The 26,380-nt window shown below is 41.9% G+C and overlaps 1 protein-coding gene across 1 annotated transcript in view; it reads left to right on the top strand.

The window, feature by feature from the left end:
- The first annotated feature begins 461 nt into the window (after nucleotides 1-461).
- Nucleotides 462-26,380, top strand: part of stk39 (serine threonine kinase 39) — a 28,120-nt gene continuing 2,201 nt past the window's right edge. Inside the window, exons 1-17 of the mRNA XM_074695190.1 lie at nucleotides 462-805; nucleotides 2,271-2,383; nucleotides 2,646-2,754; nucleotides 3,363-3,501; nucleotides 3,800-3,855; nucleotides 4,185-4,294; nucleotides 4,528-4,629; nucleotides 5,056-5,189; nucleotides 5,303-5,351; nucleotides 5,755-5,820; nucleotides 8,761-8,883; nucleotides 9,673-9,702; nucleotides 10,097-10,153; nucleotides 10,860-10,921; nucleotides 22,840-22,892; nucleotides 23,066-23,134; nucleotides 23,442-23,506. Of these exons, the coding sequence (XP_074551291.1) occupies nucleotides 700-805; nucleotides 2,271-2,383; nucleotides 2,646-2,754; nucleotides 3,363-3,501; nucleotides 3,800-3,855; nucleotides 4,185-4,294; nucleotides 4,528-4,629; nucleotides 5,056-5,189; nucleotides 5,303-5,351; nucleotides 5,755-5,820; nucleotides 8,761-8,883; nucleotides 9,673-9,702; nucleotides 10,097-10,153; nucleotides 10,860-10,921; nucleotides 22,840-22,892; nucleotides 23,066-23,134; nucleotides 23,442-23,506 (1,443 nt within the window). The 5' untranslated portion in view covers nucleotides 462-699. The remainder of the gene's footprint in view (nucleotides 806-2,270; nucleotides 2,384-2,645; nucleotides 2,755-3,362; nucleotides 3,502-3,799; nucleotides 3,856-4,184; nucleotides 4,295-4,527; nucleotides 4,630-5,055; nucleotides 5,190-5,302; nucleotides 5,352-5,754; nucleotides 5,821-8,760; nucleotides 8,884-9,672; nucleotides 9,703-10,096; nucleotides 10,154-10,859; nucleotides 10,922-22,839; nucleotides 22,893-23,065; nucleotides 23,135-23,441; nucleotides 23,507-26,380) is intronic.

The raw sequence follows: 26,380 nt of genomic DNA on the forward strand, positions 1-26,380 counted from the left end.
CGATTTTTTTAAAGTCTCTTTTCTCTAACACTCCACGTTTTGGTCCCGACTGAAAATCATTATACATGTTCAACTCTGTTCTGTTCAGCGTATTGGTGACTACAATGCCTGTCTTTATTCCAGACCGTCGTTGACAATATGAAGATATAATGGCGCCCTCTAGTGTGCAGCGTCAAACACTCCAAGTTGAGTTGTGGCTGCATGTGACATGTGACCGTCACACATACGTGTTCCAGTCGTACACAAAGCAACTCCCATGACATTTTTACACGATAATAATAATAATTTAGAAAAAAAACACAAGAAGCAGATAGTATTCAATCATTGCACACTTTATTATATTATTACTTTTATCACACAAATAATTTGTTAATAGTAGAATTAGAGCTGCGGGGTATTTTTTGAAACAAATGGTAGTGATTTGAATTCATGTCTTCCTGTGTGCTCTCTCGGGCCTTAGACCAGCATGTCACAGGAATGGAAGCGTGTGCGTCTGAGTATGAGCGCGCATGAGTGCGGTCCGTTATTTTCCGGGTTGTGCTCATCGATAGCGGTAGTTGCTCTGCTTCAGCTGCCAGCTGACACTAGTACCGAGGAGAGGAGAGGTCAAATTTGACTGTCTCCCTCTCCCTGTCTTTTTCTGTCTATCTGTCTGTGAGAGAAGCTGCTAACTAGCGCAGAATCATCATCTTCATCATCATGGCGGATCAAGGCGAATCTCCGGCTCCTGGTCACCACCCGCAACCAGCGCTGACAACCAGCTGGCCAATTACCAGGGAGTCGTACGAGCTGCAGGAAGTCATAGGTTAGTACCCGGGGATGTGATGAACGCTACATATTAACACGGAGAGGCATGCCGCGGAAGGTTATTATCAGTGAACGACGATGAAGGCCTACCGGCTTTTTCATATTCAGTAGCCTGCCTCCTGCAACGCTTTGCAATGCGGATGTTATAAAGCACATTTGGGGAAACTACCGGTTTGTGTCTGAGGCTCGAGGTTGCAACACTGTGTTAAAAATGTCACTTTTCCTAGGAGCGTTTTTAGATTATTGCAGAGTTACTCCAGCTGTGCCGGAGTATGGCACGTGCCCAGTTTAGTAACCATCACTGAAATCAAAGATGCAGCATGTAAACAATACTAAATTACCTTAGATGGTCACTCGTGGTAGTTATTGAAAATTTGACAAACTCAACATCATTATTATTTAATGCTTGTTGTAAATTGTCAATTACTACTAGTATTAATAGTAACTATAATTAATAGTACCATTTTATTGAATTTACGAAGTACTTACTATTATGACTTTGTCATATTAAGTATTTTAGTGGGTGTACAGTTGTATTATGGATGTATGATAGATAACCCATTAAAAAAAACTTTTAGAACATTGTTTTTGGTTTTATTTATGCCTGTTATGTTTTATTGTTATTATATTTTTTAAATATGTATTGGATTTTCAAATTATGCAATCTGTATGAACTGTAATTACACATTTTCATGAGAGGATCCCAAGGAAAGTAGTTGCTACCTTGTTACTAGTTAATGGGGATCCAAATAACCATCTTGATAAAAACTATTTAAGAAAGTGCACAAATAACACAACAACTGACGTAACAGAAAGTCTTAAAAGTTTTTATTTGATATTATTCAACTTTCTTCTTGTACTATATTGGAAGTAGGACTGAAAGTTTCAACAATGAAAAATCTACAATTAACTGAAAAAGGACCAAAGGAAGTTGTCAAAATATTTTTGGCAAGTGCTTGTTCTGTGCAGATGGTCTGACGCGTCATTCCATCAGTGATAAGAAATAGCCCCACAGCTGTTGGCTGCTGACTGTGATGAGTAAGGGAGACCCCCTCTCTGTTCTTTTAATCAAATGGTGAACAGTCTCATCTTCGCGTTTTCTCTTCCACCTTATCTGCTGCGAGCAGTTGGCGAGCAGTATGCTGTGTGCCACAGCTTCTAGGTGTGAACAACTTCACTACTCCACCGTGGCTTGATTTGTAATGAGCCGAGTAAACAACATATCACGTTGAGGAGGGGGAAAAAAAGAGTGTTTTTTCAAAGTCGGTTTTTGTTGTTATGTGTGTCTTTTGTTTCAGCCAGCAGACACAGAGAGTGAATATCATAACAAACACAGAACTGAAGTAGCAGATGCATACCATGACCCCGCAGAGAGAGACTGGGTTGAAGAGTCTTTCTGTCTGTGTGTGTCCCTCTTTGCTCCTGAGCACTTTGTCATTTCTGTGTTATGGCTGTGATTCCAGGCAGCGGGGCCACAGCTGTGGTACAGGCAGCCCTCTGTACCCCCAGACAGGAGCGCGTCGCCATAAAGAGAATAAACCTGGAGAAATGCCAGACTAGCATGGATGAGCTATTGGTGAGAACAATAAATATGGTTTCATTTTTCTCTGTGAGCACAGAGTTATTTTGTAAAGGTCCTTGTAATGCTCTACTACTACTACTACTGTCTCTCTGAGCCATATTAGCCTGTGTTTTGTGTAAGCTGCAACAGGATTTCTTATAATGTAACTTTTGGTTTTAGTTTTTACTACAGTATGCAAAGATTGTTACAATGCACTAAAATGTATTTACTTTTACCATAGTTTGATGTGTCCTGACTTGTTTCTCCCTCTCAATAGAAAGAAATCCAAGCGATGAGCCAGTGTAACCACCCCAATGTTGTCACCTACTACACCTCCTTTGTAGTGAAGGATGAACTTTGGTTGGTCATGAAACTTCTGAGTGGAGGTGAGCTTCAGAGGCCGTAGTGCATGTGACTAAACCCCCTCTTCTTTTTTAAATTATCTTTTAATTCTAAGTGTATACTTAATATTTTCTGTACACACATTTTTCACAAGAAATATTGTATATTTCTAAAATATTCAATCAATAACATAGGCATAAAAACATCAGCCAGTTGATATATCTTTCAGATCAGACGTTCCTTTATTCATAACCATCATTTAATAAATGTGTATGTAGAGATGAAAATGACTATTATTTCTATGTAAAGACCAGACTTGAATCATACACTACTTTTCACCTTGGCACAGTATTTTAATCTTTGCTTTTTCACGGTAATATGGAAGCAATAGCACTCTTATTTCCTGCATGCAGTGCTAAATATATCACCTGGGGTCTCATGATGTCCCATTGCACATCCTTTATCGCTATTATCTTGCCATGGTGCTACAGAAGGATAATGCACTGCCACTGTGTTGAGGATAATAAGCAATTAGCAGTCACTGCTCCTAAATATTGATTATGTGATGGCTCTATGGGTAATGCCGTGCTCCTCGTTAGTATGTGAAAAATTGGCTAAATTACTTAATAGTAATTCTGCTGTGTCTTTTTAGGCTCCATGTTGGATATAATAAAGCACACAAACAAAGAAGACGACAAAAATCGAGCACTAGAAGAGCCTATAATTGCTACTATTCTAAAAGAAGTCCTGGAGGGGTTGGACTACCTGCACAGAAATGGACAGATTCACAGGTAACACAAACTGTTTGTCTTGTTGATTAAGCCAACGTAGCGTTTACACAGCCTTTTACATACATTTTAATTTGATTCTCTTGATAAGGGAGATAAAAGTGTTATGTAACTTAATTCACGAGCAGTCTAGTTGTTGTGATCAGGTTTCAAGGTCACTGGGAGGCGGGTTTAAATCTGTCGGCCCCTTGGGCAGAAAGCCAGATGGTGGTGGTCTGTTGGACCCGTTTACTAACGAAAGAATCAATGCTGTCCCACATGACTTTGTTGTTTGACTGTGTTTGTGATTTGTTGACCTCAGGGATGTGAAAGCTGGGAACATACTGCTTGGAGAAGATGGATCTGTTCAGATTGCAGGTGGGCTGAAATACCTTTGTAGACCTTAACAAACTTTTCTTTGATTTAGTGAAACTGAAAGTAAAATGCATTGATGCATGTTCGGATTATTGTGTTACAGCCTTGGATTAGGCTGAATTTACCTGACACAGTTTATTTTTCTTACCTTGGTGAGGAAGAATCCCATGGGGAAAACACTACACGATGATATCTGACACTGACCTTCTCCTGGCCCAGTTCTCTCTGTCCATCTTGAAGATATTTCCCTGTCAGAAAGTTCATTAAACTCTAAAGATTTTAAATGAATTTAAATCTAAAAGCATATGTGTGTTTTTCTTCTTATTTTTCAGATTTTGGTGTAAGTGCATTCTTGGCCACCGGTGGGGATATGACAAGAAACAAAGTACGGAAAACCTTTGTTGGCACGCCGTGCTGGATGGCACCAGAGGTGATGGAACAAGTAAGTCCACTATCTTCACTACTAAAGTCTGCAAGTGACATTTTATTCATCATATCCCATTTTAAATGTATCTCCTGAGCTAGCTTCTGCCATGCTTGAGCGCTCATCTGTGTACGGCTGAAATATTATTAGCTGATTTAGTTTTGATGTGTTAACGACTTTAATCATAACACTAAGAAAAGCCTCAGAGACTTAAATTTGCACCAAAGATAACAGTTATTTTACACCAACAGGTACGGGGCTATGATTTCAAAGCAGATATATGGAGTTTTGGAATTACAGCCATAGAGTTAGCAACAGGATCTGCACCATATCACCGCTACCCTCCGATGAAGGTAAATCTCCTGGATGCTATGACTATGTTTGTGGTTTTAAATCAGTACTGCGCTGTTTATAGCCGTTCCTGCAGCATTTACCGACTGTTTTTAGCAGAAAAAGGAAGCATTACCCGAAAACTTTTAGCCTTTGACTTCCTCCTGAACCAATGTGTTTCTGTGAAGTTTCATCATTAGTAAAAAAAAAAAAACGAAAAAAAAAAAAAAAACATTCTGTGACTTCATTTTCGACCCTGTGCTTTTGCTATAATTAGGAAACCAACTGATTATAAACAGGGAACCTTTTATCTGAGGGATGCCATGGTTTTACTTTCCAACTGAGTTTTTTTTTCAAACAGTTTCTTTCTTGGAGTTTCTTTTCCCTTTTGACTTTCAGCTGAATTGTAGAGGAGGTGCTGACCATTTTATTTCCTGTTTTCCTTTTAGGTTTTAATGCTTACCCTACAGAACGATCCGCCAACTCTAGAGACAGGTGTAGAGGACAAAGAGGTGCTAAAAAAGTACGGCAAGTCGTTCAGAAAGCTAATAACTATGTGCCTTCAGAAGGATCCTGCCAAAAGGTTAGCATCTCATCCTGAACTCAATTGGTCATGAATATAAAAGTAACTCTGTTATATGCTCTTAACATTGTACTGATTTTTTAAGTTAACATTTTGACTTTCCTTTATTTCAGGCCTACAGCTGCAGAGCTTCTAAAGTGTAAATTCTTCCAAAAGGCCAAGGTATTTCACAAATATTTGAGCTTGTTTGGTCATGATATCAGTGTTATAATTAAATTTTTAATACATTCATTATGGTTACACATTTTTAATACATCAAATGTCAATCAGTATTATGATCCACAAAGAACTGTTACCTGAGTTTGTATGATATTAATTTTAACAGGATTAACCAGGATCAAGCACCAAAATCTCATTAAATTGTTCCCATTTAAAAAGACTTAATGGGTTGTGTAACATTTTAATAGCATAACCTTTAAAATTTGGATCCATCTCTTGCACGTTTTGTTTCTCTGGGCGGTACAATTTGGAAAAAACAAATTGTTTTGTATTTTTGTGACTCATGATGAGGCTCTGATTCCTGTACTGAATTAATGATGATTCATGTTTTGATTGTTTCTTCCAGAACAGAGAATATTTGGTTGAAAAGCTTTTGAGTCGCGCACCAAAGATTTCCCAGAGAGCGAAGAAGGTATGTTTACACAAACATTCCCTGTGAAATAGCTCAACTATTGACTAAACATGAACAAATTATGGCAGAGTGCTGGGATCGACTGAAGTCTCTCACTCCACCAGAGCGTTGCATTTACAGTCAACACGAGTTACGCACTTTGACTCTCTTTAGCACCTCAAACGCTTTATGCCTGAACTGTTGTGTAGATTATGTAAAAATATGGGCCACTGCAGCGCACGGGCAGGCTGCATCAATGTATGGACGTCCTGTGTCAGCTGTCTGCACGCGGCACATTGAAGTCAGAGTGGATTGGATCAATTGGTAACATTACAGTAAAAAAGGGGACATTATCGTTTAGGGTGCCTGCTCGGTTGCTCACTGGTCTCACTTTAGCTGGAGGAAGTACAGTTTGCAGGCACAGCTGTATTGGTTTCACATAACACTCCGCTTGGGTAGCCAGGACAGAAACGGGAACAGAGGGCCATCGCCAGGAGGCAGAGTGGCCGAGCTGGGGTGGAGGGGGGTGGAAATTCACTGACTGGCTGGTAGTAAATGGAGGGCATAGTGGATAACAGGGCTGTTAGTGTGTGTGTGACGTTAACATTACGCACGGACAAGGCTGAGTGTCAATACAAAGGGGGAACCATGTTGTTGAGCTTCGTTCATTGATGATAAGGTTACCACTGTTATCTGGTCTTAGTTACAGTTAATTAAGTAGTTGATGCTTAATAGGATTGTGGATTCTCAAACTCTTGAGCCAACCATGCAAACTTGAATCTGAAACACTTGCACTTTGTGATTCATCACATTATAGAGCAGAAACTGTCCATTCTCATACTCTAATTACAGCAATTTGTTTGAATTTGTATGGCACAGTTAGATAGATGGACTGCACGGTATATTTACAGTTATGTAATACTATTGATGTGCTCCTATTGTTGAAATGGATCAGCCTCAGACTCAACGCCCTTGCTAACCCACAGGGTCATCCACATTATACATCAGCAATTATTCAAATGCTGCCCAGACGAGCAACACTGCAGCAAAACAGTCACCACAAGATGTTGTGACCTTTCGTTTCAAGACTGGAGTGACTTCATTCTGCTAACATCTACAGCGAAATACTCTCCACAACCACCTTGAACATCTTGACCCCTTTTGCACTTTTCCCCTTTGGTGTTCTGTTTCTGTATCTTTTTGTCCCATGTGGTGTTCTGTAGTCATGGTAAACACAAGCAGATCTGCTCCCAAGCACAATGTGGGTCTGAGAGCACTTGGAGACTCAGAGGCAGACAGAAACTTTACTCTTTAAGTGGGCTTTAGACGGGACCTTTCCTCTCCTTGAGAGCAGGGAATGAAGAGGAGATGGCAGATTGTCCGGCCGGCTGTCATCTGCAAATTAATTTTAGATTAATATCTAATGAAAGAAGGGAGGGTAATTTCCTAAAAACATGAAAGAAGGGGGGTGATGGAAACAAAATGCCTCAAAAATATTTTTTATTTATATTTTTTCCCCAAGGCTGTTTTTGTCATATTAAAAACGTGGAGGAGAAAGATTTAGATTAGTCAAGTACAGAGTTGGTACGAGTGAGTTGATAAGCCAGCAGAGGGCACCCTCACACCCATAATAGAGCTTTCAATGAAACTCATTGGAGCTGTAATTGCTTTAGACATTAGGGGCTTCAGAAAGATGTAAGCTTAAATCATAGATTTCTTGGAAGGTGAAAATGTCTGGAATAGAAAAAGATAGACATTTAGGTGTGGTCCAGTGCACAAATGATAGACAAATACCTTCTGAGTTCTGCTTGGATGCTTCAAAATCTGGATTTAAAATACAGGATATTTTACCCAAATATGTGTCAGTTAAATCCCCAGGAAAGTGCTACCCCAGTTTTATCAGTGTGGTCTTTTAAAAATTCAGCATATCCAAACAGCTACAGTGTGAGGATTTTGTCTGATGCATAATTTTTGTGTTGTTTTCCCCCTTCGTAATGTCACTGAGGTGATCATGCTTGAAGACCATTGAGCTGTGTCCTTTTCTTTAAGGAACCACAACAGAACAGGGGCAGCTTCACTGTTCAAGTTTTATGTCAGGGCTGAGAAAAAAAGCAGACATCATCTGAAGGGTGTTTTTTTTTCTGTAACTCCAACCTTATCTAATGCTGGAGGATTTATATGACCCTGCTGCTGGTGGCTCACAGTTTGTGTACTCTGATGTGATAGACCAAACACTGCTGGGATAGTCATGTGCTGCTTTGCTTTCACAAAAGGAATGCATTTCTTTACATTATTTATAGTATGTTACATAGGCTACTTTTTGCCTTACCACAGAAAGATGTGTTTATTTCTTTTGGAAATCCATGATCTTCAACATTAATCTAAGTAAAAAAAAGTTTATGTTATGGACATAAATTTTAGAGGTGGGAGAAAACTTTGATTCACATGTGTATCATTTTTTATGTTTAAAATGGGATTCTTTGTTAAGAAATTGAATTTTTGTTCAAATTTAAATTCTTAATTTGAATATTTTTTTAACTGAATTGGAAAAAAGTTACCACTTTCCTCCAGCAGAGGGCAAAATCTTTCTGTCCGACTCACGTGATGTGCATTTTTTGTCAAAAATATGACTCTTGACATAAGCTGTTGACATTAGGGACGGGTACTGAATTAGGTACTTTTATAGGTACCGACCGAATTCTGTCAAAAGTACCGAAACAGCATTGCAAGGTTATATATTGAAGAATAAACATGTTAAATTAAAAATTTTTGTATATTTTATAATTCAAAAAAAAAATTTTTTTTAGCACATATACACAAAAAAATTACCAAAAATCGGTACTGCTAAGTACCGGTACCGATTGCCAGGTACTGGGTATCCGTACCGTATTGTTTCAAATGTGAAAGGTACCCATACCCAGCTCTAATCAATTGTGCTGGCTGTGTGTTGTCATGGTCCAGGTGAGGAGAGTCCCAGGCTCCAGTGGTCACCTGCACAAGACAGAGGATGGCGACTGGGAGTGGAGCGATGACGAGCTGGACGAAGGCAGTGAAGAGGGCAAGGCGGCAAGGAGTCAGGGCAGGGTGGGTGAAGCAGACTCCAAAATGTCCAGCACCCGCAAAGTGAATTCTTGCATATCCACTCATGAGTGTTAATATTTAGTGTAAGATGTACCAAGAACAATTTCACCAACATGAGTTTCTTAAAGAGTGCTTTTTATGCCCTGCTCTGTTTGTAAGCAGAGAAAACTCGGTGGATTTCTTGGTAATGCTGTTATTGCATATCATGTCTAACCTGTAGATCAAACCATTATGCAACTTCCCCTCTGTCTCTGACCCTGTATTCTCCTCACTTCCCTGACGGCTAAGTTTTTCTTTTTCGGATGGCAGATGGTTTATCTCTGAGAGAGAGCCTGTCTCGAGGTTGCTGTAATGAGCTGGAAGATTGCTGCAAGGATTTGAGGCAGGAGCGAGAAGACAGCCATGATCAAAGAGCCCTTTGATAAAGATAGCGCACTTTAATGTGTGATGCAACAACTAATATGCTACCAAAAGTAATGATTTAGGAAGTAAGCTGTTGCCGATAGTATTTTTGCAGGATGTGTTTTTTAGCTTCCTGTCTCTAAACTCAGCCTTGTTCCTTTTTATGGCAGTTTGTTTGTAATAAAAGCGAAAAAAAAAGTTTGGAGTGACAGATGGATGGGCAGATGGAGAAACAAAAGTGCAATCTTTGAAGACAAAAAAATAGATTAAGGCTGTAAATTGTAAATTACTTCCTCAGTTTCCCTGAGAAACTGAGGAAGAAGAAACCATTTTATTTTTGTGTACTCGTGAACCAAGAAATATTAATGTGTCTTTGATTTCTCCCTCCAGTCACGCAGGGTCAAAGATGAGGCCAAAGATGTAAGTTAGCTGCTCCTCTCTTACATGGTTCTCAGAATGGAGTTTAATGAATGAAGGTCTTTTTGACAGAGATAAATATGCCTAATCTTGTTTTCTGGTGTATAATTTGATAACATGGCAAAGAGGCGTTTTTGCAAATGTAATTTTATTTCCTTCCTTGGAATGATTCGTCTGTGAGAATTATGAACTCAATCAGTTTATAATTCCAAACATGTTTTATTGAGTTTAATCAAAAGCAGCCATGCACCAGTTTTAAGACTGCCGGCAAATTCCTCTTCAGTGATTGTTCAAATTAGCGTTCCTTTGTTGTCTTTATAAGATGAGTGGTGACTTGTTATATACAGAGGAAGTAATAGCATTTGCACAATTCTGCCTCTCATTCTGTTCCTCCTAGAATGAGGATAATGCCAACAATGTCCCCATTGAAGGCTTGTCTATTCAGCATCCCCAGGTGAGGGATTCAGCAGCCACACTTATTTGTTATGATTCAATGACCTTGATGCCACACTGATTATGTGTGTGTTTGTCTACATCTGTGCTTCTTGTGTGTCAGTGTGTGTCAGCCTGTGCACATGTGTGAGTATGTGTCTCCTGTTGGGATGCTCTTAGCAGTAATAACTTAGAGTTAATGGCTGTCTGCCTCAGGGTGCCGGCTCAGAGCTTGGGTGTATCTCATCTAAAGACTCAGTGCCATTGCGCCCATTTTCTGAGGCTATTGTCATTTTAAAAATGAGCCGAGGTGTCTCCTATGCTACAGTAAGGGATTAGCTTTGACTGATACTCAGCAGTCATTTCTTATCCTTTAATATCCTTTCTTTGACGTACAAAGAGCCTATTTGTAAAAAGTAGCAATAACGGCAATAGATCTTTGCACGATACCTTTATGTATTGTTCCCTTTTCTTTTCCATCCACAACTTCCCCTGCAGCTGAGCTGAATGAAACACATTTTCTCAGAAAACATAGACAACATTCTCTGAGTTTGTAGTCATAGTTACGCACAATTGCACAGCCACAGTTTATTATTTGCTCTAACACATTCATCTTGAAGTAATTGTACCTTAGAGTTTGTCCATTCAGTACAAAAAAAGAACATTTCTGATTGCCTGATGATATGAAATCAATGCTGTTTCACCGTCAGAAGTTTCTCTTCCTACAGGTTGAACCATATGAGGATGCACCCTACAGTCCAGGTGCTGTCAACATGGTACTACGGCTAAGGTAAGACAGAGAAAACCTCTTTTCTAATCTTTTTTTCAGCCTTTGCTAATAGTAAGTGCAGACTAATATCAAACTGTATATATTGCTATATGGTAGGATGAGGATTTTATATGATACTGTGGAGGTCGATAACAAAAGAGACGAGCAGACTCGAGTATGGAGGCTCTGAAGTTTACTGTGCGACTTCCAACCCACAAAACTCAACAGCACACTGATCTATATCCAGCCCTGGTCTCACGTCATCACTTAACTCACTTCCTCCTGTCTATTCTAGTGTGAGATCCCCCTCTAGTGTCCACTACACAGGCCCCCCCCGAACACCAAAAATAGACACACAACCTATGAATCAAACCAAATGTCCCCAAACTGTGCCAGGAAAATAAACCAGAGAACAACAACAACAAAAAAAACAAAAAAAAACAGTCCTCCATCCCATACAGGCACAGTCTCAATCCTTCAAAGGGGGCTTGATCAGCCGACCATAACGACTGTGCTTCACAGTGACCGGGGAAGGGAAAAAAGTAGGAACAGGGGCTGGGGGACGCCCCTGCCATCGACGAGACCGGACAGATGGGGCAGGAGCAGCCACTGGGGGGTTGTTGGGACTGGAAACGGGTCCTGGGAGAGGAACAGACTTGGGAGGTCGTCCACGGCGGGGAGGCAGAGCCAGCTCAACTGGCTCTTCCTTCAGTACATGAGCAGGCTTAAGACGATCCACTGAGACCCGCTCTGGATGCCCTCCCATGTCCACAACAAAGTTCTTTGACCCCACTTCCAGAACCCGGAAGGGTCCGTCATAAGGGGCCTGCAGGGGGGAACGATGGGCATCATGCCGGACAAAAACATAGTCAGCAGACATTAGATCCTTCGGTATATAGGTCTGGGGTAGACAGTGATGAACAGGCAAAGGGGAAAAGGCAGTGGTGGCATCTCTGAAAGCCAAGCGCTGAGCAGACACAGACCAGGGTGATGAAGCTCTTGGTAGAAACTCCCCAGGAAGCCTCAATGGCTGCCCAAAAACAAGCTCTGCAGAGGAGGATTTAAGGTCCTCTTTCGGGGCTGAACGCAAGCCTAACATAACCCAGGGAAGGCGGTCCATCCAGTTACTGTCCTTAAGGGCTGCACGAAGGGCAGCTTTCATGGAACGATGAAACCGTTCACACAACCCGTTGGCCTGTGGGTTATATGCAGTGGTGCGATGGAGCTTCACCCCTAAGTTCTGAGCCACAGCATTCCACAGCTCAGAGGTGAACTGGGCACCCCTGTCCGAGGTGAGGTCAGATGGTGTCCCGAAACGTGCCACCCATGCAGATATGAATGCCCGGGCTACTTCTGCAGATGTAGTTGATGACAAGGGAACAACCTCTGGCCACCTAGTGGTCCTGTCCACCATAGTGAGAAGGTGAGTAAACCCCCGGGATTGGGGCAGTGGACCAACCAGGTCCACGTTGACATGCTCGAACCGCCTCTCTGGAATATGAAATGGCTCTAGAGGGGCCTTGATGTGACGGTGCACCTTAGAGCGTTGACAGGCCATACAGGAAGCAGCCCATTGCTTCACATCCTTCCTGAGGCCCGGCCAGACAAACTTGGAGCTCACCAGCTTAACAGAGGCTTTAACCCCCGGATGTGACAGGACATGCATGGCCTCAAAAACTCTGCGTCGCCAGCCCATCGGAACCATCGGCCGAGGCTGCCCTGTGGAGATATCACAAAGAAGCGTGGTGCCGCAGTCGTGAAACTCCACATCCTTCAACCTTAGGCCTGTCTCCTCCTTCTTAAACGCCTGAATATCCACATCCACCAGCTGGGCCATGGCAACATAATCGATCCCAAGGTGCACTGAACTAACATGTACCCGGGAGAGGCAATCCGCCACCCGATTGTCCTTTCCAGCCACATGTTGAATGTCTGTGGTGAACTCAGAAATAGCAGAGAGTTGACGCTGCTGCCGTGCCGACCAGGGTTCGGCAGTCTTGGACATAGCAAAAGTAAGGGGCTTGTGATCCACGAATGCAGTGAACTGGCGACCCTCCAGCATGAACCTAAAGTGTCGTGTAGCCAGGAAAAGGGCCAGGAGCTCTCTATCAAACGTGCTGTACTTCCTCTCACTGTCACGCAGTTTTCTGCTGAAAAAGGCAAGAGGCCGCCAGGATCCTAACACCCACTGCTCACATACTGCACCCACTGCATAGTCAGAGGAGTCAGTAGTAAGAGCTATAGGTGCAGTAGGGGAGGGGTGTGAGAGCATGGCGGCGTTGGCCAAAGCTGCTTTGGCACCCTCAAACGCCTGGACCCTCTCTGAAGACCAGTCCACCTCCTGGCTATCCTTCTTCCCCCTCAGCGCTTCATACAGAGGGCGCATCAGTTGAGCCGCTCTCTCTATGAACCTGTTGTAGAAGTTCACCATACCCAGAAACTCCTGCAGGGACCTGATTGTGCGGGGTCGTGGAAAAGCAGCTATCGCCTCAACCTTAGCCGGCAGAGGGACAGCTCCTTCAGGCGAGACACGGTGGCCGAGGAAATCGATCGCTGGCAGTCCAAACTGACACTTGGCTGGGTTCACAATCAGTCCATGCTCACTCAGTCTCTCAAAGAGTTGGTTAAGGTGTGTCAGATGCTGCTCAGCAGAAGCACTAGCCACCAGAATGTCATCCAAATAGACAAACAGGAAAGGCAGATCCCGCAAAACAGAGTCCATTAGCCGCTGAAAAGTTTGTGCTGCCCCCTTGAGGCCGAAAGGCATACGCAGGAACTCAAACAGTCCAAAGGGGGTGATTACAGCAGTCTTAGGCACATCCTGCTGAGCGACTGGCACCTGATGATAACCCCGCACCAAATCCACTTTGGAAAAAATGCAGGCCCCAGACAGATGTACAGAAAAGTCCTGAATGTGTGGAACTGGGTACCTGTCCGGAGTAGTAATGTTGTTAAGGCGACGGAAATCCCCACAGGGACGCCACCTGCCGTCAGCCTTGGGCACCATATGCAGTGGGGAGGCCCAGGGGCTGTTTGAGCGGCGCACAATGCCCAGCCGTTCCATTGCAGAAAACTCCTCCCTTGCTATAGCCAGTTTAGCAGCATCCAGACGGCGTGCTCTTGCATACACAGGCGAACCAACAGTGGTGATGTAATGTTCAACTCCATGCTTGGCCACTTTAGCAGAGAAAGTGGGGGTAGTCAGAGCTGGGAATTTGGCCAGGAGACGCTGATAAACGTCCCCTGTGGCAAGCATGTTAGCAAGGGGGAGGGGTCCCGGCCCCCCCAGTGTACAGGGATACGTAGCAAAGGACACCGCATCAATAAGGCGGCGGTTTGAAACATCCACCAGCAGCCTGTGAGCGCATAAAAAATCCGCGCCCAATATAGGTACGGACACAGAAGCAAACACAAAGTCCCATCCAAACTGGCGCCCATTAAAACACACAGTCACAAACCTGGTGCCGAATGTACGAATGGGGGTGCCGTTGGCCGCGTCCAGCGGGGGTCCGTGTCCATTCCCCAGGGCCTCCGGGGCCGAGGCAGGTAGGATACTCCGCTGTGCTCCTGAGTCCACCAGCAGACGCCGACCGGACAACGAATCCTCAATAAACAGCAGCTTATCAGCGTTGCCAGCACTCACAGCCGCTAACGAGCGCCGGCCCTCCCGTTTCCCTGGACAGCAAAAGAGCAGGGCGGGATACACCGCTTAGCTTTCGAGCCAAAACGGCGATGATAGAAGCATAACACGCTGTCCTCTCTCCGCCGATCCGACACGGCAGCCACAGGAGTCGTCAGCTCCTCCGCTCTCAGGAGAGGGGGTTGGGGTGATGATACAGCCTGTATACTATACTGGCGGGATGCTAGTAGGATCCGGTCTGCTTCCTCTGCTAATCCGCGGTAATCTTTGGTGCGCACAAGCGGTGAGTTTGCCAGAGCTGTTCGTACCTGAGGCGGGAGCTGCCGTAGGAAGAGGTGCACAAACAGGAACGAGACGTCACCTGCGCCAAGTAGCGCTAGCATATTCTCCATTAACTCCGTGGGCTTGCTGTCTCCTAATCCGTTAAGGGACAACAGGCGATCTGCTCGTTCTGTGTCTGAAAGCCGGAACAACCGCAGGAGCTGTGCCTTGAGAGCCTCGTACTTCCCAGCGGCCGGTGGCTCCCTCAGGAAACCCATGACTCTACGGGCAGTTGACGAGTCCAAGGCTGCCACCACGTGGTAATACTTTGTTTCATCCACCGAGATCCCCCGGAGGTGAAACTGTGCCTCGATATGCTGGAACCACGGCTCCGGGTCGTGCTGCCAAAATTCCGGCAGCTCCATTGTAGCAGCAAAAACCGCCGGAGAACCAGCAGAAGCTACTGCTGAGGCTCCAAGCCCTCCGTCGCCACCGGCTTCAACCGACATAATCACGTCAGGGTCACCAATGTGGAGGTCGATAACAAAAGAGACGAGCAGACTCGAGTATGGAGGCTCTGAAGTTTACTGTGCGACTTCCAACCCACAAAACTCAACAGCACACTGATCTATATCCAGCCCTGGTCTCACGTCATCACTTAACTCACTTCCTCCTGTCTATTCTAGTGTGAGATCCCCCTCTAGTGTCCACTACAATACAACCAAAGACCGTCTCTATGACGTCACAAACTGTGTTTCTGAAACATAGTTCTGAAGCAAATAGTTGACATGGACCATGTGATGGAAATGAGACAAACTCATATTCTTAATATCTTCTAAACTTCAGTTAGGGAAAAATTTACCTTCCTGTACCGTGCTGTGAGAGAAATTGCAATTCAGATGGTTGGCATTTTTGTACCAGGCCGTAAACATATTTATTTCTGTTTAGAAATATATTTTTTTGCTTAGTCTGTATGTGGCACAGCCAATCTCAAGTGGACACTTGGTGAACCGCAGATGTAGCACTTCCGTATTGCCTTGTATTTTTAGATCTGAGGTAACCGCTTGGATACAATATGATACAGTACAATACCAAGTAACGTGGTGCTCCTCAGTGCTTTACGACACAATAAAATATGGTATCAGCATTGACTGTATATAGAGTGGACAGCGTGCCCCCGTCATTTACCATTATATGGTTTTGAAGCCAAAATTCCCCCACGACGGGGGCCGCCATTGGCAGCCGTTGTGCAGCCAGAGTCTGCGCAGTAGACGCTATGCTGGACTCAGAGAGAATCTGAGTGAAGCTGGGTGACTGGGTGTCAAAAATTATTGTTTCTTTCTATTCGAGAGTCTCATCTCTTAATGGCTTTCCCTCTGGACATATTTTACAATCCCTGAAAAAATACACAAGAACAGCAGCCGTCAATCATCTTTCAACGTGATGTAAAGCCTTGTTTTTCACCTCTTATAACTTGTGAAAACAAAACTTTTTTGAAAAAAAGATGACCTGAATTCAAAGCAGCCCAATAATATCTTCAAATCACCACAACAAGAGAGAAACATTTCCATGAGGTGTATTCATTTTTTAAAGTTTGATCACAGCCTATCTGGAATGGCTGGGGAGATGGATTTTCTGACCTATACTTCAGCCAGCCACCAGGGGGAGCAGTTTTATGACAACAAGCTCACTATAAGCTGAGTGAGAGAACATCCATTTTTTTATGGTCTATGGATATGAGTCCATGCAATCTTTACTACATGATACAGTATCTTAGGATACAATACAATGCAATAGGCTGCTTTACAATATGATAACAATATGATATGACATTGGACTAAGCAATGCAGTATCATGTAATACATTCAGATATGATTCTAGCAGTGACATATGAGATAATGTGATACAATACTGCAAAGTATTTGTACAGAATGGAACCATCCTCACCTCCTACAGTTTTAAGAAGGATAATTGAAGATGTATTTGGATTGGCAGACTAGTTTAGTTTCATTTTGTAAACATTGGCACGTTTTGAAATGCAGCATCACTTCACTTTGTTTTGGACACGCTGGCTTTTGAACAGGAGGGGCCCTCTCAGTGCTCTGAGTCCCTTCATCTTCCTGTAGTCAGAGTATTGTTGTGCTTCTCCTCTATTGTATTCCTTCTCTGGCTGTGCTCCACAATCTGCTCCCCTGCTTTCAACCATGTTTCATTGGAGAATGGTTTGCAGCTCAGCCTCACAATGCAGATGCTTTCTGTTTGAAAAATCCTAATTAATCTTCTTTTCACTTCAACATGTGCAATGTCAGAATACAAGGTTGACTTTGCAATACGCATTTTTCCATCTTCTTTTCACTCAGCATGCTGACACACGGATAGAGGACGAGGGAGGGCATTTTTAGGGGTGCAGCTTCAGACAGACCATGGTGCATTTTTGGACATCTGAAGGTCTGCCTGTAGCTCCCTGATGAGCCAGTCACAGAGCCCACTCTTAGTGGAACAGACATGTGAAGGTCTCTCCCCAGGCGCCCAGCACAGCACAGCACAGCACAGCACGCCATTTTATTCTCTGGTTACAAACCAGAAATATTTGGGAGGAAGTAAGAAGAGATGGCTGGGTATTTAGTGGCTGATGAAGAGTCATTATTCTGACCATTAGGCTGTCAGGCCTCTCTCTGGTCTGTATCTGCTAGAATATTCACTTCAGGTATGCAGACATGCGATGGATGCTCTCATAGAGCTGGATGTTATTTGTGCTTTTAAATGCTGACACACACCCGTCTGGTGGATTATATAAACATTTGTTTTACATGCTCTGCAGCTGACATGGGATCTGTTTCAGAGACGTGACCTCTGATAACTCAGCATTATTTATTAATGGCAGGATGATAGATTTAGCCTTTTGAAACCTTGTACATCATTACGCTTCTCTGTTCTTCAAATTGTCTAATTGTTATTCATCTGAACAGTAGATGTTTGGGCAAATTGGAACAAGGATTAGACTTTGTTTTGAAAGGAAACCAGAGTGTGAGGGAGCAGATTCTGATCTACTTCCATCCGACTGAGTAAGATGACCTTATTTTACTGTTGAGGAGGATTTGCCTGGTGTATGTTTTAAATGAATCCTCATGGGGGGGTATTTTAAGATAAGAGACTGCATCATGTTTCCAGTTTTTCTGTGCTATGAGGTTTCAGGTCAATATTATGCATACATATGGGTATAAAATATCAAATGTACACCCTATTTGAAAAAAAAACATTTTAGTCTTCAGAAATGTATAAAAGAGTCCAGAGGAAATGAAAGTAATTGGATTGGAGAGAGAAAAATAAACAGCTAATTGCTCTGCTCTCTAAACTAATAAGGCAGTTCAGCCCATTAGGAAGAGTTTATGGAAATATGATCCCCTCAGAAGCACAGACAGGGGAAAGGCAGCAGCATGATTGGATTTTAGTCAACATTTTGTTTGGAACTCATTCAATCTTTTTTTTTTTCTTTTTCCCAACAAAGGCACAGAGGTGTCCTGAGAATAGCTCTGTCAGCAGCTTGAAGGGGAAGTTCAGACTTGCATAATGTTGGTGCAATGTCATTGGAGCTTAAATAGCTAAAATAGCACAGAGGCAGATTGATTTCACTGAACACTTCATTGCAGAGGTGACATTTAGGTCTGCTCCATTTTATATAAAGGGTAAGGGGAAGTTGACAAATGTCAGGGTAGCCTCTGAAACATCTTTTTAATAAGTCAGAAAGCACAGTAGTGACTTTTGATGTCACCATTTATCTGAGAGTAGTGATAACATCTTGATGCTGCTGTCAGTTGTTTTACCTCTTCACAGGCATTGGAGACGGTCCACTTTAGGGTTTAAAACTTAAGCATAAACCTGTAGCTTCTTAATATATTTCCTTAATTAACTGTGAATCAGACAATGTGGTTTTGGCTCATTTGCACATGTTATCCACAAAAGCTAAAACATCCTTCAGTAAATCAGGCTGTCAGTGTAATACTGGCTCATACCAACAGGTTTTAGATGCCCTGGTTGTATTACATGCTTGAGGCCCCTTTTGCAGCTGAGTCATGTCCAGTCTGGTTACTAGGTAACTTGTTTTCAGCAGCACAGCAACTCTGACATATCATTGGTGCTCAAAGCGGCTGCTAGATTGTGATGTGTGGAAAGTGGAATAAGTCATAGCTTTGGATAGGCATTGATGAATAACATCTAAAAAGGACATGCATCCCTCTGCCTTTCTCTACAAGTTTCCACCATCCCCATAGCGCCCCCTGGTGTGTAATATTGTCTTAATGAGTCAATACTTCTCAGTTGGTTGTAGGCCTGGAGTCTGCTGCTATGCAGTATTTTGCATTTTCAGCTGATCTGCTTGTCCCTGACAGAGAGACACTCAATTACATTGAATGAATGAACTAAGAGTCTACAACTGAAAACATAATTAATAAGCCATGCTGTGGTTCTTTCAAAGATGTTTTGAGAAAATCATAACAAGTCTTCTGGGAAATTATGGACTGGAACTTGTTTTTAATACCTCTATGAATTTGTCTGTCTGAGGTTTTTTCCTTGTTCTCATTTTGGGAATGCTGGATACTGTTTGGGAGGTTATGTTTTTGGGAGAGTCTGTCTGTCTGTGAACAACATAACTCAAAAGGAAACAAACAGATCTGAATGAAATTTTCAGGAAATGTTCAAAATTGGTTAAGGAAGAAGTGATTAAATTTTGAAGTCGATCTGGATCCTGGATGTTTTTAAAGGATTCTTTATCATTGTGAGATAGGGCCGTTTTCACCATAAGTATATATAACTCCACCATAAATGGTTGGATTGCTTTGCAAAACAACACAAGACAAGGTCACCATAATTTCGGACAGATGTAAAAGTACGATCCAGAAACTGGCAGTATTCTGGATACCAAGATCCTGAATATGAAATATGTACTGGGTCATCATAATTTTCAACACTGTCAGGTAAGAAATTATCGTACAAACCTGCAACTAACATCAAATTGTAGCAGACAGTCTGCTGAAAGGGAGTATAACATTAAAGTAGGACTAAAGTGTTTTCTAGTTTCAGATGGCTTCAGGGTCATGTGTGGCCTATAATGTTTCTCTAACAAAGCCTCATGTAAATGTTGCAGCATTTTGATAAATTGCTAGTTTACTGAATAGTTTAGTTAATCTATAATCACAGTCCTAGATGAATTTCACTGTTGCTTTTGTTGAAGACAACCTGTCATAAACCTGACATTTTTAGAGGGATTACACAGTCACCCAACATAAGTAAGTTAGCCAACAAGGTGTCAAAAAAAAAAGACTTGCTGTGTGAAACGTTAATTTTACTGCTGTTGAAATGTGGAAGAAATAAATCTTCTTCCAGGTGCTTAAAAAGGTGCTGTAACTCTCACATGTCAGGGCAGTGTTCAGTCTGCTGTATGTGTCTAATCCAGAATGTGTGTGCGTGTCGGACTGCAGGCTTTATAAACTCTTGGTTTTCTACAGAGAGAGACTGATTTATTTGTGCAGGGTTTACGGTTATGATCCTCTGACATACATGTTGCCTCGCCTCAGCGATCCCTGCTTCCACTGCTGAGACCGGAGATGTTGTTTACGTCCATCTGCTCCACCAGAGTTTTTACTCTGTTTATTTTCTCTTTCAACCGTAACTCTCTAGAATTAAAAAAAGTCAAGTTGACTCGCAGCTCAGCTGATTGTAAATCCCCCATACCCACCCTTAGTGTTTAGTACAAACTTTCTTCCAACAGACTCGTAGCTGATATGTCTCCGGTTATGTGTGATGAATTATGGCTCTAATCTCATTTGAAATGAAGGCTGTGGTCTGGCTGTGAGATTTATTTAACAAGACTACAAACCAAATTAATCTTCTTTCACTGCACTTTGGGTGGGACTGACATGTCCTATTTTCAGAGGCTGGCTTCTGCTCTGTCACAGGAACTCGTTTTAAAGGCAGGTCTTTAATGCAATAGATGCAGATGAATGCCGGTTGATGCTGCGTGGAGGCTGGGGGGTGCATTTAAAAACACAATCAAGAAAACCACACGCATGCACGCTGGTTTTTCATTTCAGGTCTTACTAGTTTGGGGTTGAGGCCACAAACCACCACAGGGTTACTCTACCACATGATGCACACACTAAAAAATAAAATGTCTCTTTTTAAGTTATTTTTTGGGGCTTTTATGTCTTTAGTAGCTGGAGGAGAACAGTAGATAGAGCAGGAAACAGGGTGAGAGTGCGGGTAACATGCGGTACAAAGGCTATAGCCTGGATTCAAACCCAGGCCACCCACGCAAGGGTGAACCTCAGCCCAGCAGGCCACCTCCGCTCCATGAAATGTCATTGTAGGCTATAATATAAGACTTTGGCTGTTTCCCAACCCACCTACTGCACTAGTAACATTCACTTGACCAGTCGTGAAAAATGTCTTGTTTTAAGTTATTCAAAGACAAAAAATTTGGTCTGGATTGCTTATGACAAGTTAAAAAAATCTGCCAATGGAATAAGAAAAAGTTGCCAGAAAATTGCTTGAAACTAAAATAATGTCTTAATACAAGTAATTTTTTGCTTGTTTCTTTGGCAAATTTGTTTAATCTTGTTATAAGCAATTCAGACCTCATTTCTGTCTTTAAATAACTTGAAAAAAGACATTTTCCTGGACTGGCCAGGTGAATGGGGCTCATAAAGAGTCTATAAAGACATTTTCTTCTGAAAATAAGACAAAAACACTTGATAAGATTTTAGTTTTCTGCAGTGTATGTAGTAGGTAATATGTGAAAACTTGCAAAATCTGCAGTATACGAAAAATTTCTCAGTATGCAACAGACCCGTCTACCTGGCATACTGTTTCACAATGCATGGCTCCAACTCTGTTTGTCAATACAGGTGGCAGGTTTTGGGAATTACCGCCATCTACTGGAATGAGTTGGCATTACAACTACAACACAACAATACTAATGTTAGGCTGTGAAAAAGAAGTGAAGTGATGTGAAAGAAACACCAGTAAATCTTGTCACTTCTGGTTGTAAAAGAGGTGTTTACTTCCACAAATTTATCAAAGCCCACAGAAACAACTAATTTATTTTTCAAACCATACGTTGATTATATATGTGTTTTTTCCATCAGCTGTAAAAATAGAAATCCCTTCCAGATTTATTTTCAGTAAACGATATAAATCAAATATGATGATTCTGTTATAATATGATAAACAAAATAACTAAAATGACAAGAGGTGTTATAAATAATGGATGAAAAATAGAATCCATCACCTGTAGCTCGTTTATGTGAAACGAAAACCAGAGTAGTATACTACAAACAGACCCAGCAAAACAGTTATACTACGTACTACAGGCAAAAGCAGTAAGCAGTATGCTGTGCATAGTACAGACTGCATTTACATGTAGTGTGTGGTAGGTGGTTTGGAAAACAGCCTTTGTTTTGCTTACATTGAAGTCTCCCCCTGCTGGCTGTTAGGTAGAATGCAGGTACCAGGACATTTGATTGTTTGGCTACATCCACCTCTTTTATTCTTTTACATTTTCACTCTACTGCCTCAGTCAGTTCACTCTCATAGATGTCATTAATCCTGTTTTAAGTAAAATTCTCAATATTATGCCACATTTCGCCTTCATGTCCAGCCTCAGATGTCCACACTCTGATTTAATGACTAGCTTGTGAACATTTGGCGGCTAAATGAAAGGATTGTTTTTGTCAGAGGTGATGACTGAACAAAAACAGAATTTCAGGAGATGTCATAGTTGTTGTGACAGCTCCTTTCTAAAACATGCTACTTGTATTCATCCAAGTATGACAAGTTCAATAATGTGGTTCTGCTGTGCGTCAGCTGCACTTGCTTGTCCGTCTTGTCATCCCTCCTCCTCGTTCACATCAATCATTTCGTGTTTATACGCAGCTCTTGCTGGACTTACAGAAGCTGTCACAAGTCAGAGCTACAACATATTTAAATCTGACATTTCAGATTCTGCTCATGGTATCCCTCACTCTCCTGTCTCTGCCTACAGGAACTCCAGAAAGGAGCTGAATGACATCCGTTTTGAATTCACTCCTGGAAGAGGTAAGGGCCCTGTCTGTATGGATTTGAAACGTGATAACACTGCTGTGTGTATACAGTGCGTCAACTAAAGGCTGTGTTTAAGCTTCTGGTAATATGTAATCCAATATGCCGAACAGTAACCTGCTAAGTGGAAAAGCGCAAGCCTAATATTTCTTGTATTTTTCTCTCATAAGACACGGCTGATGGAGTTTCCCAGGAACTGTTCTCTGCCGGCCTGGTCCATGGCCACGATGTTGTTATTGGTAATGTTTCAAATCCTTATTCTGGTTAACTGTGGAGGGGTTGTCTGAGGACATACTTATATCAGCCTATGTAACATGGTGCTGAAAATACTGTCAGAGAGAGACACTTAGTTTGATCCACAGAAGCAAAACAAATAAAGTGAAGGGATTATCTGTTTTCTTGAGGTTGAATAAATTCTGATTCTTGATCTGATCCCGTTAAAGATAATATTTTCTAAATGAGGTTTCTTTTCTTTTCTCATACAACATGCTCTGAATCTTTTTGTTATTTGAACATTATCCTCTTTGTTTGCCCTCTGCATTACAGTTGCTGCTAACCTTCAGAAGATTGTAGACGACCCAACTACCTACAAAGTGTTGACCTTTAAGCTGGTGAGTGTCTGAATGATTGATGGGTGATGACACCCCCATGACTTTTCCCTGGCTGACAAAGTCTGGCTGTAAACAGCTTGTTGATGAAAGGGTCAGTGAGGAATAAACACACAGCTTCGGCATGCGAAGAACGGTTTGTAGGTTACTGCAGACAGAGTGACTGGATCAGGAGAAGATGAACTCACAAAAAATGAAATATTATATGAAATATTAGGTTTTGTATTTTCTTTGAACCAGAAACCCTACATTCTCTCTCTTCCTATTTTCTCTGCCTAATCCCTCTCCTGCCAGAAAGTACTTTCTATATGAATTTTTAGCCCAAATATTTGTTTTTCAGAAGAACTCGAAAAATGTGCCATGTTTTATTTATGCAATGGCCAGTTTAGTTTTAAATAAATGGCTGAGATTAAAAACTAGTACGGGATAAAAAAAAACATAAGATGTCCAAGGATGTTATCAAATATTAAAACTTGAGATCGTTGATTCAGTTCATTCATTTTAAAGTTTTAATGATTAATTGATATTTAAAAACATCCAAATGTCATTGGAGTTTTCATTATTCTTTGCTTTTTGAGTATTACACAATTACTTGTGTTCCATGATATTTAGGTAAATACATCATTAACAGAACTAGAAAAGCACCCAGGGAGCGCAGACCTCCACCAAGCATATTGTGATTGTCACCAACTCTTTAGTCCTACTTATATGTTATATTCTCTTTCAGCAGACTGTCTGCTACAATTTGGTGTTAGTTGCAGGTTTGTACAATAATTTGTTTCCTGACAGTGTTGAAAATAATGATGACCCAGTACATATTTCATATTCTGGATCTTAGTATCCAGAATATTGCCAGGATCTAGATCGTACTTTTACATCTGTCAGAAATTCTGGTGACCTTGTCTTGTATTGTTTTGCAAAGCAATCCGTTTATGGCGGAGTTATATACACATATGGTGAAAACGGCCCTATCACACAATGATACAGAGTCCTTTAAATAAATCCTTGATCCAGACGGTGATCCAGATCACCACCAAAATTTAATCACTTCATCCTTATCCCAGTTTGAAAATTTCCTGAAAATTTCATCAAGATCTGTTTGTTAGTTTTTGAGTTATGTTGTTCACAGACAAACAGACAATCTCAAAAAACATAACCTCCATGGCAGAGCTAAAGATACAATAAATAAGTGATGGCAGTAACACATCTCCACCTTTGATTAGTCTTTACTCTTCTCTGTGTTGTTAAATATCGAGTCCCAGTGTGATTCATTATGATAGGATGTGATCCAGTACAATCCAAAATGCTATGATACTATACAATATGATAAGAGAAGATACAATATGTGACATGTGTGAGCTTAATTTTACATTTCAGAAAATGTTCCTTGGACCCAAATGCTACAGCTGTTTTAATTACTTGTGTCCACCTTTGTTTAAAGGATCAAAAACAAAAACAACAACAAACAAACAGCAATCAGTATTTGAAATGTGTGAACACACACCAGTGTAATACATGGAACATTAAGCCACCTAAAATGTCTTAAAAATGAAGCAGAAACCAAAAACAAAACATCCAGTATACATGATAAGAATACAGAGAACTGGAAAACAGATATATCTTATTCAAACAGAATCCTCTGAAGTCATGAAATTGCTCTTTCTTCTTCATAAGACAGAAAGGTTGGTGTTAAAGGGTTTTTTGGACTACCTGCCATTACTGAATACTTTCCTCCAGCTAATGTTGTTTGTTTCACAGCCTCTCTTCATCTCCAGCTTGGACAAATATCTTAAGGTCAAACTTATTTTTCAGCTAAAGACAGCACTCTTTGCTTTCATGCACCTTTGGATTTATTTTGTTTGCAGCTGAGCCTACCCGCGCGTCACTCCTCTTAAAAAACAAAGCTGGTTATGTTGAAAGATTGTGTTATCAGACTCACTTAGGAGGTGCACAGAGCATACAGTCTGTGCCACTTTCACAGGTCTCCTTTCTTTGACTTTTAGGGGAAACAGTGACATTTGTAAGAAGAAATAACGCCAGTCCTTCTGTATTTGACAGGAAATATGTAAATGAATTGACCTTTCTGTAGTTGTGGGTAAACAACATCTGTTCCTCAGGTCACCGTGCTTCACAAAGTGACCTTTCTGTGAAGTTTGCCTTATCAGCAGCTAGTGAGCGCAGGTGGAGCAGTCTCAGGAGACTCCGAGTGAAGCAGTGCCGGACACAACATGCAGACATATGGGCGTAGGTCCAGCTCCATATGCTAGCTCTGCTTCACTGCAGCCAGTGTAAAATGCTCGCTGTGTGATCCTGAAACATGAGTTAGGAGTGAAACGTCACAAAACCTCAGGGAGTTAGAGGAATTACCTTCAACACCGGGCAGTTCATAACACTTTATGCAGACGATTCATGATGTGGGTGGCACTTTATGGCTGAAATGAATAGTAAGGGGTCGCAACGACAAACCTGTTTTCATAACGGTCCCTCCAGCTTCATCAGTAAACTGCAGAGCTCCCAGACCCCCCTGGGAGTCTGAGTGTCTCCCCCTGCTCAGGTGTGAAACGCTGGAGGCCGGCAGGTGTGAGGCAATCCTTTCACACATTTTTTTTTTTTTTTACAGAAGAGCTGAACTGAAACGAACTCCCTTTGAAATCCTAATGCAAAGACATGTGTTTCTCCTGAGCTGATTAAAAATAGAAATGGAGCTGCTAGAATGAAAGTAGAAATAAAGACCTTAACATACACCTCACGATACTGTTAAATCCATCATATGTGATGCAGCAGCAGCCTCTTCTTCTCTGCAGAGTCTGAAACCCTGCTGCAGGGCTTTGTTCCCATCCAGCCGCAGGCACAGAGAGATTGGGCACAGATGTTGGC

Source organism: Halichoeres trimaculatus, unplaced genomic scaffold, assembly GCF_033239565.1.
Source record: "Halichoeres trimaculatus isolate MK-OKI-2021-1 unplaced genomic scaffold, fHalTri1.1 fHalTri1_scaffold_19, whole genome shotgun sequence".
Lineage (NCBI taxonomy): Eukaryota > Metazoa > Chordata > Actinopteri > Labriformes > Labridae > Halichoeres > Halichoeres trimaculatus.